The sequence below is a fragment of the Stegostoma tigrinum genome, chromosome X (assembly GCF_030684315.1).
Source record: "Stegostoma tigrinum isolate sSteTig4 chromosome X, sSteTig4.hap1, whole genome shotgun sequence".
In the NCBI taxonomy this organism is placed as follows: Eukaryota; Metazoa; Chordata; class Chondrichthyes; order Orectolobiformes; family Stegostomatidae; genus Stegostoma; species Stegostoma tigrinum.
In genome coordinates this window covers 3793300-3807109 of record NC_081404.1, presented here as the reverse complement: position 1 = coordinate 3807109, position 13810 = coordinate 3793300, and the positions used below count along the sequence as shown (strand labels likewise).

Below are 13810 nucleotides of genomic sequence, written 5' to 3'. Positions count from 1 at the left end.
AAAACTGGGTAGAATCTTTAAAGGGGTCTGGATGACGAGGGCTATGGCGAGCTGTGTGGCAGAATTGGACAAGAAATCTGGCGAGGCCTATCTCGGTGAATGTTCTGGGGCCCTGGGTTTGAAACCTGCCACAGCAAATGGTGGATAACAAAGTGTGAAGCTGGATGAACACAGCAGGCCAAGCAGCATCTCAAGAGCACAAAAGCTGACGTTTTGGGCCTAGACCCTTCCGTCAGCTTTTGTGCTCCTGAGATGCTGCTTGGCCTGCTGTGTTCATTCAGCTTCACACTTTGTTACCTTGGATTCTCCAGCATCTGCAGTTCCCATCATCTCTGACAGCAAATGGTGGAATTTGAATTCAAGTTAAAAAAGAATCTTAAAGTTAAAATCTAATTAAAAATTAAATTAAGAGCATAATGATGACTGTGAAACCATTGTTGATTGTTGGAAAAACCCATCTGGTTCACTAATGTTCTTTATGGAAGGAAACTGCCATCCTTACCTTGTCTGGCCTACATGTGACTCCAGATCCACAGCAATGTGGTTGCCTCCTAACTGGCCGATGGGCAATTAATGCTGTCTAGCCAGAGATGCCTTCATCCTGTGAATGAATTTTAAAAAAAATATGCAGGTATCAATGTTAACTTTTGACCATGCTATATTCTTGGTGCAATTTCTTTTACACCTCTTCCACCATTCAATTTCTTTGTTTGCCCATGGCCTTCAGTCAGTGCCAGTAAACAAACTTTGCCTTGCTGTTATAACAAGGCTCCAGAACAGGATTTGTGTCATATTCAGAAAGTATTTGGTATAAGAACCTGGGAAAACTGATGCTGTCAATGCTCAAATAAAACCAAGGAACTGAGGACGCTGGAGATCTGAAACAAACACTAAAGATAGAAATTGCTGGAGAAATTCAGCAGGTCTGGCAGCATCTGTGGAGAGAGAGAGACCATGTTAATGTTTCAAGTCTAGTGACCCTTTGTCTGACTTAGAAGAGGTGAGGAGGTGGTGCCTGTCATTTCAGCACACTACCATGTTCCCTGGCCAATATTTCTGTCTCTAGCCTGCAGCAGTGCTGCAGCAAAACACAGCTTTGGTGAAGTGAGAGTGACAGCCCTTGACATCAAGGCCACATTGGAGTGAGTGTGACATTAAGGAGCCCTGGCAAAACTGGAATCAATGGGAATCAGGTGCAAGTTCCATTGGTTGGAGTCATACCTGACACGTAGGAAGATGGTAGTGGTTGTTGGAGGTCAGTCATCTCAGATCCAGGACATCTCTGCAGGAGTTCCTCAGGGTAGTGTCGAAGGCCTAATCATCTTCAGCTGCTTCATCAGTGACCTCCCCCCCATCATAAGATTGGAAGTAGGGGATGTTTGCTGATGATTCACTCCTTCTCCAACTATCTGCTCACTCCACCACCCCCCCACCCCATCCCTGACCCCATCATAAATGCCACCTTTTCCAAGCTGTTTCTAGTTCTGATGAAGGGTCACTGGACATGAACCATTAACTCTGTTTTTCTCTCTCTGTCCTTAGATCTGACCAGACCTGCTGAGTTTCTCCAGCAATTTCTGTTTTAGTTAGTTACTGTTAATACTGTCAGCCTAAATAACATCAGAGCCATGCTTGGTTTAAAGCAGCCCTGTGAAAATGTTTTGACAGCATCTGACTGAAAACTGCAGAATCCTTGTGGGTGAGATTTCCCATGAAGGGACAAGCTGATCTGGTGTGCTGTTTGTTCCCACAGCTATCAGATCCGTGCGAAGTAACAGCAGAGCTGATGGAACGTGAGACCCCCAGTCATGAGGGAACACAGACAGAGAGCAGAGAGACCAAGAATGAACCAGGAGACCCCGAGACTGACTGGGTCACACCAGATGCTGCTGCTGCCCAGCGCCCACCTGGGGCTTCAAATCTAACAAGTGCTGCTATTCTTTCTGACTCGGTTCCGACAGAATGTTCTTTCCCATCCGGTGAAGGTAAAGAAGATTATCTCTTCTGTTGTTGATGTGTTTCACAGCCCTCTGATTAGCAACTGGCCTCTTGGTTCCAGCCTGTGTTTGTGTTGGCATGGAGTACCAACAAGCAATGCGATTCAGGACCAAAATTAGTATTCCAAAACCAAAAGACTTGCAGCAAGCTGGGCTTGCCTTCAGTTGAGGATAGGCCTGTGTCAGCCTCCCTGGCTGTGGGCCATCTCCCTGTTGAGCCAGTGATCCTGGGATGGGAACGTTCTTTTGCTACAGAACCCATAACTAGCTTAGTGTGTTATCCTGTACCAGTGAGATTCTTTGCCCCAATTCTGCACTGGACGTTTGCACTTGCCCAGGGCAGGTTTGGTTTGGAGATAAACAGTTGATGTAGTCCACTAAATGGTAGCTGTGTTCTGTGCATCTGTGTGTGTGTGTGTGTGTGTGTGTGTGTGTGTGTGTGTGCGTGTGCGTGTGTGTGTGTGTGTGTGTGTGTGTGTGTGTGTGTACCTAGGGCTGAAGTTGCAGTGGACATTAGGATACTTGGCACCATTGTGCAAACGTGTTTGTGTGTGAAGATCCATGTGTGCACGTTTCAAAATATGCGTATGTTTAGACCAGTCCATTTCCTGTTGACAATGCCCCCAGCACAAATCTCAGACAACAGCTTGCCCCTAAGCCCCTCCATGATTTAGATTTTAGATTTTATTGTGACATGCAATCAAGTACAGAAGTACAGGAGTACAGTGAAAAGTGTGTAACACGCGGCGCCATCTTAGGTATAAAATACTTAGGTCCAAAAGACCAAGGTACAAAGTAGTAAGAAAACCAAGAGTTAAAAACTTAAGCATTACTTTATAGAATAGTAGAAAAACAAAGAAATAAAGTAATAGTTAATATTGAAGTCTTTTGTAGTTTAAGCTGAAGCTACCCCCATCCCACGCGGGCACAGTTACAACATTTAGATGACATTTGGACAGGTACATAAATAAGAAATGTTTATGAGAGATATGGGCCAAGCAGAGGCAGGTGAGACTAGTTTAGTTTGGGATTATGGTTGGCATGGACTGGTTGGACTGAAAGGTCTGTTTCTGTGCTGTATGACTCTGTGACTATGATGTGTTTTTTATTGGCTTGAATTTTAAAATGTTGGTGTCGTAAAAGTTGTTGTTATAAAAATGTGCCTAATTTGTTAACATTGTTTCGGGGAGGCACTCTGTCGTTTCTTCCTGTGACTTCAATCTCACACCTTCATTCACTTGACTTTTAAATTCCCTCTGAAGTAACTCAGTTAATCCCTCAGAAGGCCTTGACGGAAACATGAAGGTCGCAAGAATGAAGGAAACCAGGTAAATGAGCAGAAGTCCGAAAGACAGAATCAAAAGCAGAAATTGCTGGAAAAGCTCAGCAGGAATGGCAGCATCTGTGAAGAAAAAAATTAGAGTTAAAATTTCGGGTCCGGTGACCCTTCCTCAGAACTCCCAAAGAAGCCCTAAAGAATTGTATTTCATTCATTCTTGCAGCGTGGGAAGCAGGTAAGCCCAGTCTGTGCTGTCCATCTCCAGTTGCCCTTGAATTGGTTTTCTGAATTGGCTGGATGGTGTGGAATGACAATCCTTGTCCAGGCTGAGGCAGTTTTTGGTCCCTGCCTTTTCAACTCGAGCCACCCCAGTGTACGCTATGACGAAAGGCCCTTATGCAAAAAGGGCATGACATGAAGCAAGAGAGACCTTTGCCCTTTGAGAAGGTGGTGGTGAGTTGCCTTCTTGAATGGCTGCAGTCCATGTGCTGTGGGTGGACCCCGTGATACTGAGGGAACGGCGATGTATTTTCAAGTCAGGATGGTGACTGGCCTGGAGGGAAAATTGCAGGGGGTGGTGTTCCCATATATCTGCTGCCCTTGTCCTTCTAGATCGAAGACAATATGGGCCTGGAAAGAGCTGTCTAATGTTGGGATTTCTACAGTGACATGAGTTGTAAGACTATAGCCAAAGTTAAATGAGGAGTACTGGTGGTGAAGCTTGGCATTGGAGGTCATGAGAATGGCAGAGATAATAACAGCATACTTCATCTCAGTTATCACACCAGGAGGTGACTATTGAAACTGCAGCAGCACCAAGAGTCGCTGCAGAATTCTGACTGGACATTAAGATCCAAAGACAGTTGGCATTAAATAGCATGCTCACATTCAGTTTGAAAAGCTTCATTGTCATCTATCTGAGGATCCTGAAGGAATCCTGAAGCTCGCAAAGGAATCAGAGGTCTTTCTGTGGGAAGGAAAGTGGCACCATGAGGTGAACAGACCTGTGTTAGTGGCATCCCTATTCAAAACAAAACAAAACAAAACATTAATTTTGAGTGGGTTCACAGCTCCATTAAGCCAGCAATAGCTCACAGGAGTCAATGCCAGAATGTTAAGTGCTTTAACAGCAATGCTTCCTATCAATTCAAATGAACAATTCTCCAGCAGCTCTCACAAACCCCAGCATGCACTAAAGTAGTTTCTGAAGTGTAGTTCACTATCCTGATGTTGGAACAGCAAGCTCCCACAGATAGCAATGAGTTCATGACCAGACATTGGTTTGCTTTTTGCGATTCTGATCAATGAATAAGTACTGGCTGGGACGCAAGGGGAGGAATCCCCTACTCTTCTTGCAAATCATGCTGTCAGATCTTTCAGGTCCATCTCTGAGGGAACAACTGGGGGCTTGGTTCAGTATCTCACCTGGGAGACCGTGCTGCTAACAGTGCAGCACTCTATCTGTGCTGCATGAGGATGGCAACCTGGATTTTTTTTTGTGCTCAAATCTCTTACTGTGGGACTCAAGAGCCTGGAAGATTGTGCCATGTTCAGTGCTTTGAGTATAGCAGTTGGGTGATCATGTTGCAGCTGTACAGGACATTGGTTCAACCATTTATGGAATACTGTGTTCAGTTCCCACTGATCCCAGACCCACAGCAATGTGGTTGGCTCTCAGCTGCTCTCTCGGCCAGCAATGTCCTCATGCTGTGAATTAATAAAAAGAATCCTTTGTACCTAAAGTGGTAACTTTGTAAACTTTTCACTGTACTCATATGAGTAAATGTGACAATAAAGCTAATTCTAATTCTAATGTGGGTAACTCTTAACTGCCATCTGTGCGTTTAGGGATAGGCAATAAATGCTGGCCGAGCCAGCGCTGCCGACATTTCATGAGTAAATAAAAAAAAATTCTCATTGCCTGTCTAGATCTTTTCCCAGTGAATTTAAGCCTGTGGTCTATAATTATTGACCGACTCACCACGGGGAGAATAAGCTTCCTGTGTCTACTTTCTCAAATCCTCTCCGCATCTTGAAAGCTTCTATTCAGTCACTTTCTGACCTTCTCTGTTGCAAAGAGAATTTTTCCAAACCCTCTTCATAGCTGAGGTTCCTCAACCAGAAAACAGTTCCTCTATTTTCTTTCTAAGGCTCAGAATTGTCCCCAAGACACAAGCTGAAGCTTAACAGTGATTTATAAAGTTCACTGAGTGTTAATACATTAAAAAGGTCTTGAGGCTCACTTTGTTCTATCCTGCAACAGGCAGCACAAATCAAACATACTTCCCTGGCTGTAAAATGCTTTACCAGGTCTTGACCATGTGAAACACCAACATTCATTTCTCCTTTCAAGCTTGAAGGTCTTTGGAATGGGACATGTGGATAGAAAGCTCTGAAAGCTGGGAAGGATAGTGATGGTTTTCGTTTGATGCATTCCCTCCTTTCTGATTATAGGCTTAGCTTTACAGGATAACCTATCTATTTAGCTCAATTGACCAAATGGCCTCTGTACAGATCTTCAGCATCGGATCAGATCGCAAGGCCTGCCTCAGGTTCGGTAGCTGTTGTAGATCTGTCTACTGATGGAGTCAGTTTAGGTCTTTGCAGGGGTTATGACCTCCCTGCAGTTGTTTTGAGGACAGCCGTTTTGTTTCCAGGAACATCTGGCATCCACTTTTGTCCGCCAAGTCAGTATTTCAAGGCTTTTTTTTCATTGGCTCATGAGACATGGGCATCGCTGGCTGTGCCAGCACTTAATGCCCATCTTTATTTGCCCCTTGAGAAGGTGGTGGTGAGCTGCAACCTTGAACCGCTACAACCACTATACTTCCAAGTCAGGATGGTGTGTGGCTTGGAGGGGAACTTGCAGGGGGTGGTGTTCCCGTGTATCTGCTGACCTTGTCCTTCTAGATGGTAGTGGTTGTGGGTTTGGAAGGTGCTGTCTGAGGATCTTTGGTGAATTTCTACAGTGCATCTTGTAGACAGTACACACTGCTGCTACTGAGCATCGGTGGTGGAGGGAGTGGGATGTTTGTGGATGTGGTGTCAATCACGCGGGAGCTGCTTTGTCCTGGACAGTATTGAAGCTCTTGAGTGTTGTTGGAGCTGCGCTCGTCCAGGCAAGTGGGGAGTATTCCATCACACTCCTGACTGACAAGGACACGATGGGCCGAAAGTCCTCTTTCCATGTTGTTAAAAAAAACTCTGTCACTATGCCTTTCTGTGACTTTTTATTTTCTTTTGATAAGCCAGAATCCTGTGGCAAACTCAAGATATATTTCTTGCAGGTATTAACTTTAGCAGCCATGTTGAGCTTTGGTTGAGAGATAAGCCATGATCTCAGGATCTGAGCAGTAATAAAGGTAAATATTTTATTCTGTATCAAACTCCTCACTGTTAATGTGAAATGGCACTTGAAGCCCCAAGTACCTCTATACTTGTTCCAATAAATATTTTTCATGTAAATGTCATCTGGATTTCTCCGAACTTGCCTCCATTGGAAATATCTGTTTCTCTGAGGCCAAGCAGTTGTGAGTTTAAGCCCGCTTGAAGGCCTGAGGCCTAATTGAGGCTGACGTTGTGGCTGTGCTACATTCTTGTGGCTACTATCCTTTGGATAAAACAATAAGCCGCATTTCAGGGTTCAGGCGGTGATCAAAAACCTGATGGTGTTGGAGAAATACATCAGCATGGATAGAAAATTACCTGGCTGACAGAAATAGAGTACATACGTGGGTCATTTACAGGATGTGATGCGTGGGGTCCTGCAGGTGCCTGTGCTAGAAGCTCACCATTTTCTAATTTCTGTCAATGACTTAGATGAGACAGGTGAAAGCGTGTAAATAAATTCATAGACAACACCAGGGTAAGTAGCAAAGTATGTTGTAAAGAAGATATAAACAAGTTGCAGATAGACATAACAAGGTGTAGAACTGGATGAACACAGCAGGCCAAGCAGCATCAGAGGAACAGGAAGGCTGACGTTTCGGGTCTAGAACCTTCTTTTTCTGATGAAGGCTCGAGGCCCGAAACGTCAGCCTTCCTGCTCCTCTGATGCTGCTTGGTCTGCTGCCTTCATCCAGCTCCACACTTTGTTATCTCAGATTCTCCAACGCCTGCAGTTCCTATTACCTCTTGCAGACAGATATAGATGGGTTAAGTGAGTGAGTAAAAATCTAGAAGGTGGAGTACGATGTGAGAAAATGTGAAGTCGTTCATTTTAGTAGGAAGAATATAAAAATTAGTGTTATTACTTAAATGGAGAACAGCTCAAGAATGGGACGTCGAGGCAGTGGATGAATTTAGACACAAGAATGAGATTCCAGGATTGAGGAGAATCTAGGACCACGAGACAATGCAGACTAGAGAGCACGGTGGGATTGAATAGGGCTTGGTTTCAGTTACTTCCCCTCATGTACATAAATGGCAAGTGTGAGCAAAATGCAAGCTTTCTTGGCTTGTACCGAAAAGAGGATTGAGGTTCTATGTGAGGTGAAGAGGGTGAGTGGAGTGTGAGGTGCTGAGGTGTTCAAGGTGTTTTATGGAAGTGGAAAAAATGGAATTCAGAGGGACCAAGGTATGCAGTGGATCAAATCACTTGGGGATGATGCACGAATGCAAATAGTAGGTTCTTGGACATGTTAAAATAGTATGAAAGGAACCAATGCTAGGATGGACTGATTCATGGTCTTCAATCTAGTCAACTGCAGTCACTGCTCACAATGTGGTCTCTTCTACATTAGGGAAACGCAGTGTAGACTGGGTGACCGCTTCTCAGAACATCAACGTTCTGTCTGCAAAAATGACCCTGAGCTTCCAGTTCCTGTCACTCTAATAAACTACCCTGTTCCCTGGCCAACATCTCTGCCTCAGGCTTGTTGCAGTGCTCTAGTGATGCTCAGCTCAAGTGGGAAGATCAGCACCTCATCTTCCTGTTGGGGATCCTACATCCTTCTGGACTGTATATCAAGTTCAACAATTTTAGGGTTTGAGGCATCTTCTCCTATGTCCTCACCACATCCCCTACACACCAGGCCTTGTTATCACATGGTCTACTATTACACACAACCCATTGTTAGTCAGTAAGTGTCCCCTTTAAAAGCCATTCATCCTCCTAGCCTGACTGTTATCCATCCTTTGTCTATCCAACTGTTCTTCTCTCTCTTTGGGCTCGATCCCCACCTATCATTTACTCCCTACCCCTTCCTTACCCCACCCTATCTTCTGCATAAAAACCAACATTTTCCAAGCTACCATCAGTTCTAAGGCAGGTTCACTGGAGCCAAAACATTAACTCTGATTTCTGTTTGTAGGTGCTGCCAGACCTGCTGAGCTTTCCAGTAATTTCTATTTTAGTTTCTGATTTTCAGCATCCGCAGCACTTCAGTTTTTGTTTAGATTAAACAAGTCACATTGCAAAATTTAAATAAATTGGAGGGATCTTGATGGATTGAATAGGAAGAAGCTGTTTCTACATGTCGGACCTTCACTCACCGGGGTATGTAGATTCATGATCACTGCCAGAAAAAAATCTGAGATGTTCATTGAGATTTATTTTGTTGCACAATGTGTTTTGATGATCTGGAATGCATTGTTTGAAGCAGATTCAGGAACGATTTTCAAAGGGGAGTCAGATACAAATGCAAGAAAGCAAGATTTGCAGGGCAGTGAGGAAAGAGCAGGCCGGTCAAACTAATTATATAATTCTACCATAGAGCCAGCCAGACATGATGGACAATTGACTTCTCTATATGATGTAAGACTCTATAGTGTTACGATATGGAGACAGTGTCTGCAGGTAGACAAGGTTGTTAAGAAGGCATTTAGCACGCTTGCCTTCATTGCTCAGACCATTCAATATAGGAGTTAGGACGTCATGTTGCGATTGTACAGGATGTTGGTGAAGCCTCTTCTGGGTACTGTGTGCAGTTCTGGTCACTATGTTATAAGAAGGATATTATTAAACTGGAGAGGATTAAAAAAAGATTTATTAGGATGTTGCTGGGAATGGAGGGTTTGAATTATAAGGAGAGGCTGGATAGGGTAGGACATTTTTCACTGGAGCATATTAGGTTGAGAGGTGACCTTATAGAGGTTTGTAAAATCATGAACGGTATAGATAAGGTGAGTGGCAGGTGTCTTTTCCATACAGGAAGGGCCACTTGACCTGAAACATTGACTTTTAAAAAATTCATTCATAGGATGAGGGCATTTATTGCCCATCTCTGATTGCTCAAGAGTGTAGTTAGGAGTCAACCACGTTGCTGTGAGTCTGGAGTCACATGTAGACCAGACCAAGTAAGGATAGCAGTGTCCTTCCTTGAAGGACAAGAGTGAACCAAATAAGTTTTTCTGACAATCAGCAGTAGATTCATGGTCATCATTAGGTACTTAATTCCAGATATTTATCGAATTCAAATTCTACCATAATTCAAATCTGGGTCCACAGAATGTTATCTGGGTCTCTAGATTAACAGTCCAGTGATAATACCACTAGGCCATCGCCTCCATCACAAACTCTGATTTCTCTCTACAGATGCTGTCGACATGCTGAGTTTTTCCAGCAATTTCTATTTTTGTCTTTTCTCTAGGGTGGGGGATTTCAAGACTAGGGGACATATTTTTAAGATGAGAGGAGAAAGATTTTAAAAAAGACATGAGGGACAATTTTTTTACGCAGAGGGTGGTTCGTGTGTGGAATGAACTTCCAGAGAAAGTGGTAGCTGTAGTACAGTTACAACGTTTAAAAGGCATTTGGATGAGTACATGAATAGGAACGGTTTGGAGGGATATGGGCCACATGCTGGCAGGTGCGACTAGTTTAGTTTGGGATTATGGTAGGCATGGACGGATTGGACCAAAGGGTTTGTTTCCATGCTGTATGACTCTATGACTTAAATCAGCCTTTTGACCTCTGTATTCACAACACAGTAAACCACAGATGATGCCATATAGTCACTTTCATGGTTCTTAACCAGAGTTTGCTAAAGATTAATTTCCAGACATTGAATTTGTATCACAAAAAAAATTCAACTATTTATTAACAATGCAATAACTTTAGCCAGGAGAAAATTAAACAACACTGTAAGCTGGTTAATGTTTGTGCTTAAAACCTGAAACATTACTTTTCAGCTCCATTTACTCAAAACGTCAAACAGACAGTTAAGGGATAAATAAAAGAAAATGGCAAAACTGGCCAATTACTTAAATAATTTTCACAATGCATTGCTTCACAGGCATAAATGTGGATTCCTTAGCTATTTATCCTGAAACTGTGATCGGGGTCACCTTGCCCATTCACATAGGCAAAAGCAGCAATACTTCTAACGGAGCTTTCCTCTCTTTGGGCTTTCAGAAGCTGGTGTATCCGATTAGGAAAGGGAGCTTTCAAATATTCACCCTGTCTCAACAGCAGCCAGAACAATCTCTTAGGAAACATAGTTAAACTTTAGTTCTGGTTCTACCCTTATAGACTGATTGAATCCTCATGACGTCTCATTCACTGTCTGCTTGAACATAAGGTCTCTTCCAGACTTGCCAAAACCAGTTCTCTGGTACTGACCTTCTTAATAGCCAACTTTTGCTATTTGCTTAAATGATCTTCCCGGGGTCACTGTGTCTGTAGGAATCTTTTTAATCAGGAATCAGCCTGCAGTTAACCTCCAGGTCTAACCTCACAAACAAACAAAAGCTGGTTTAGTCTGTTCTTTTCATTTTACCATAAGCTGTTTTCCAATGTCCACCAGAACAAAACGGCAAGCACTTGACAAACTGTAATTGCCACAATACACAACAGGAACAAAGAAGACAACCTGAACACAGCAGAGAGGAAAGCACCGGACAAGTTCAGGAAAGACAAGAGCATCATAATCCTAGCAGCGGACAAAGGGCGCATGATTGTCATTATGAACAAACCAGACTACGTTCAGAAAGCGCAGACATTGCTTGTCACCAGGGGGTGGCGTTCCCGTATGTCTGCTGCCCTTGTCCTTCTAGATGGAAGTGATTGTGGGTTTGGAAGGTGCTGTTTGAGGATCTTCGGTGAATTTCTGCAGTGCATCTTGTAGATGGTACACGCTGGTGCTACAGAGTGTTGGTGGTGGAGGGAGTGGGATGTCTGTGGATCTGGTGCCAATCAAGCGGGAGCTGCTTTGTCCTGGATGGTGTTGAGCTTCTTTAGTGTTGATGGGGCAGCACCCATCCAGGCAAGTGGGGAGTATTCCATCACGCTCCTGACTTGTGCCTTGTAGATGGTGGACAGGCTTTGGGGAGTCAGGAGGTGAGTTACTTGTTGCAGTATTCCGAACTTTTGACTTGCTCTTGTACTCACTGTGTTTACGTCATGAGTCCAGTTGTGTTTCTGGTCAGTGATAAACTCCAGGATGTTGATAATGGGGGAATTCAGTGATGGTAACATCATTGAATGTCATGGGGCGGTGGTCAGATTGTCTCTTATTGGTGATAATAAGAGACCAGCATATTGGTCATAGCCTGGCATTTGTGTGACATGAATGTCATTTGCCACTTGTCAGCTCAAGCCTGGATATTTTCCAGATGTTGTTGTATTTGAATATGGACTGATTCAGTATCTGAGGAGACATGAATAGTGCTGAACATTGTGCAATCATCAGCGACCATCCCCACTTCTGACCTTATGATGGAGGGAAGGTCATTGATGAAGCAGCTGAAGATGGTTGGACCTAGGACACTACCCTGAGGAACTTCTGCTGAGATGCCCTGGAGCTGAGATGACTGACCTCCAACAACCACGACCATCTGTCTGTGTGTCAGATATGACTCCAACCACCGGAGAGTTTGCCCCCTGATATCCATTGGTTCCAGTTTTGCTGGGGGTCCTTGATGCCACACTCGGTCGAATACAGCCTTGCTATCAAGGGCTGTCACTCTCACCTCACCTTTGGAATGCAGTTCTTTTGTCCATGTTTGAACCAAGTCTGTAATGAGATCAGGAGCCGAGTGGCCCTGGTGGAACCCAAACTGGGCGTCACTGAGCAGGTTTTTGCTGAGCAGTTGCTGCTTGATAGCGCTGTTACTGACACCTTCATCACTTTACTGATGATCGAGAGTAGACTGATGGGGCGGTAATTGGTCGGGTTGGATTTGTCCTGCTTTTTGTGTACAGGACATAGTTGGGCAAATTTCCACATTGTCAGGTAGTTGCCAGGGTTGTATCTGCACTGGAACAGCTTGGCTAGGAGAGAGGCAAGTTCTGGAGCACAAGTCTTCAGTACTATTGCCGGGATACTGTCAGGTCCCGCAGCCTTTGCAGTCTCCAGTGTTTCTAACCATTTCTTGATATCATGTGGAATGAATCGAATTGGCTGAAGACTGGTATCTGTGAAGCTGGGGACCACTGGAGGAGGCTGAGATGGATCTTCCACTCGGCACTTCTGGCTGAAGATCGCTGCGAATGCTTCAGCCTTATCTTTTGCACTGATGTGCTGGGCTCTTCCATCATTGAGGATGGGGATATTTGTGGAGCCTCCTCCTCCAGTGACTTGTTTAATTTCTGCTACCATTCACAACTGGATGGCAGGATTGCAGAGCTTAGATCTGATCTATTGGTTGTGAGATCACTTAGTTCTGTCTATCACTTGCTGCTTTCACTGTTTGGGGTGCACGTGGTCCTGTTTGGTAGCTTCACCAGGTTGATACCCCATCTTCAGGTATCCCTGGTGCTGCTCCTGGCATACCCTACTGCACCCTCCATTGAACCAGGGTTGATCCCCTGGCTTGGTCGTAATGGTTGAGTGGGGGATATGCCAGGCCATGAGGTTACACATTGTGCTAGAGTACAATTCTGCTGCTGCTGATGGCCCACAGCGCTTCATAGATGCCCAGTCTTGAGTTGCTAGATCTGTTTGAAGTCTGTCCCAACTAGCATGGTGATAGAGAAGTTCTCAATGTGAAGGTGGGACTTTGTCTCTACTAGGACTGTGCGATGGTTACTCTTACCGACACTGTCATGGACAGGTGCATCTGCAGCTGGCGGATTGGTGAGGATGAGGTCAAGTATGTTTTTCCCTCTTGTTGGTTCCCTCACCACCTGCTGCAGACCCAGTCTAGCAGTTATGTCCTTTAGGACCCGACCATCTCAACCAGTAGTACTGCTGCTGAGCCCCTCCTGGTGGTGGACATTGACATCCCCCACCCAGAGTATATTTTGTGTCCTTACCATCCTCAGTGCTTCCTCTCAGTGTTGTTCAACATTAAGGAGTACTGATTCATCAGAGGACGGTATGTGGTAATCAGCAGGAGGTTTCCTTGCCCATGTTTACCCTGAAGCCATGAGACTTCATGGGGTCTGGAGTCAATGTTGAGGACTCCTGGAGCAACACCCTCCTGACTGTATCCCACTGCGCCGTCCCCTGTGCTGCGCCTGTCCTGCCGGTGAGATAGGACAGATCCAGGGATGGTGATGGTGGTGTCTGGGACATTGTCTGTAAGGTATGAATCTGAGAGTATGACTGTGTCAGGCTGAGGTTTAACCAGTCTGTGAGACAGCTCTCCCTAT

At 44.6% G+C, this 13810-nt stretch overlaps 1 protein-coding gene across 4 annotated transcripts in view; it reads left to right on the top strand.

The window, feature by feature from the left end:
• Nucleotides 1-13810, top strand: part of LOC125448355 (rho guanine nucleotide exchange factor 25-like) — a 418447-nt gene that overhangs the window by 21035 nt on the left and 383602 nt on the right. For all 4 annotated transcript variants that reach the window (XM_059643473.1, XM_048523634.2, XM_048523635.2 and 1 more), the window contains exon 2: nt 1754-1985. In XM_059643473.1, the coding sequence (XP_059499456.1) occupies nt 1787-1985 (199 nt within the window). In that variant the 5' untranslated portion in view covers nt 1754-1786. The remainder of the gene's footprint in view (nt 1-1753; nt 1986-13810) is intronic.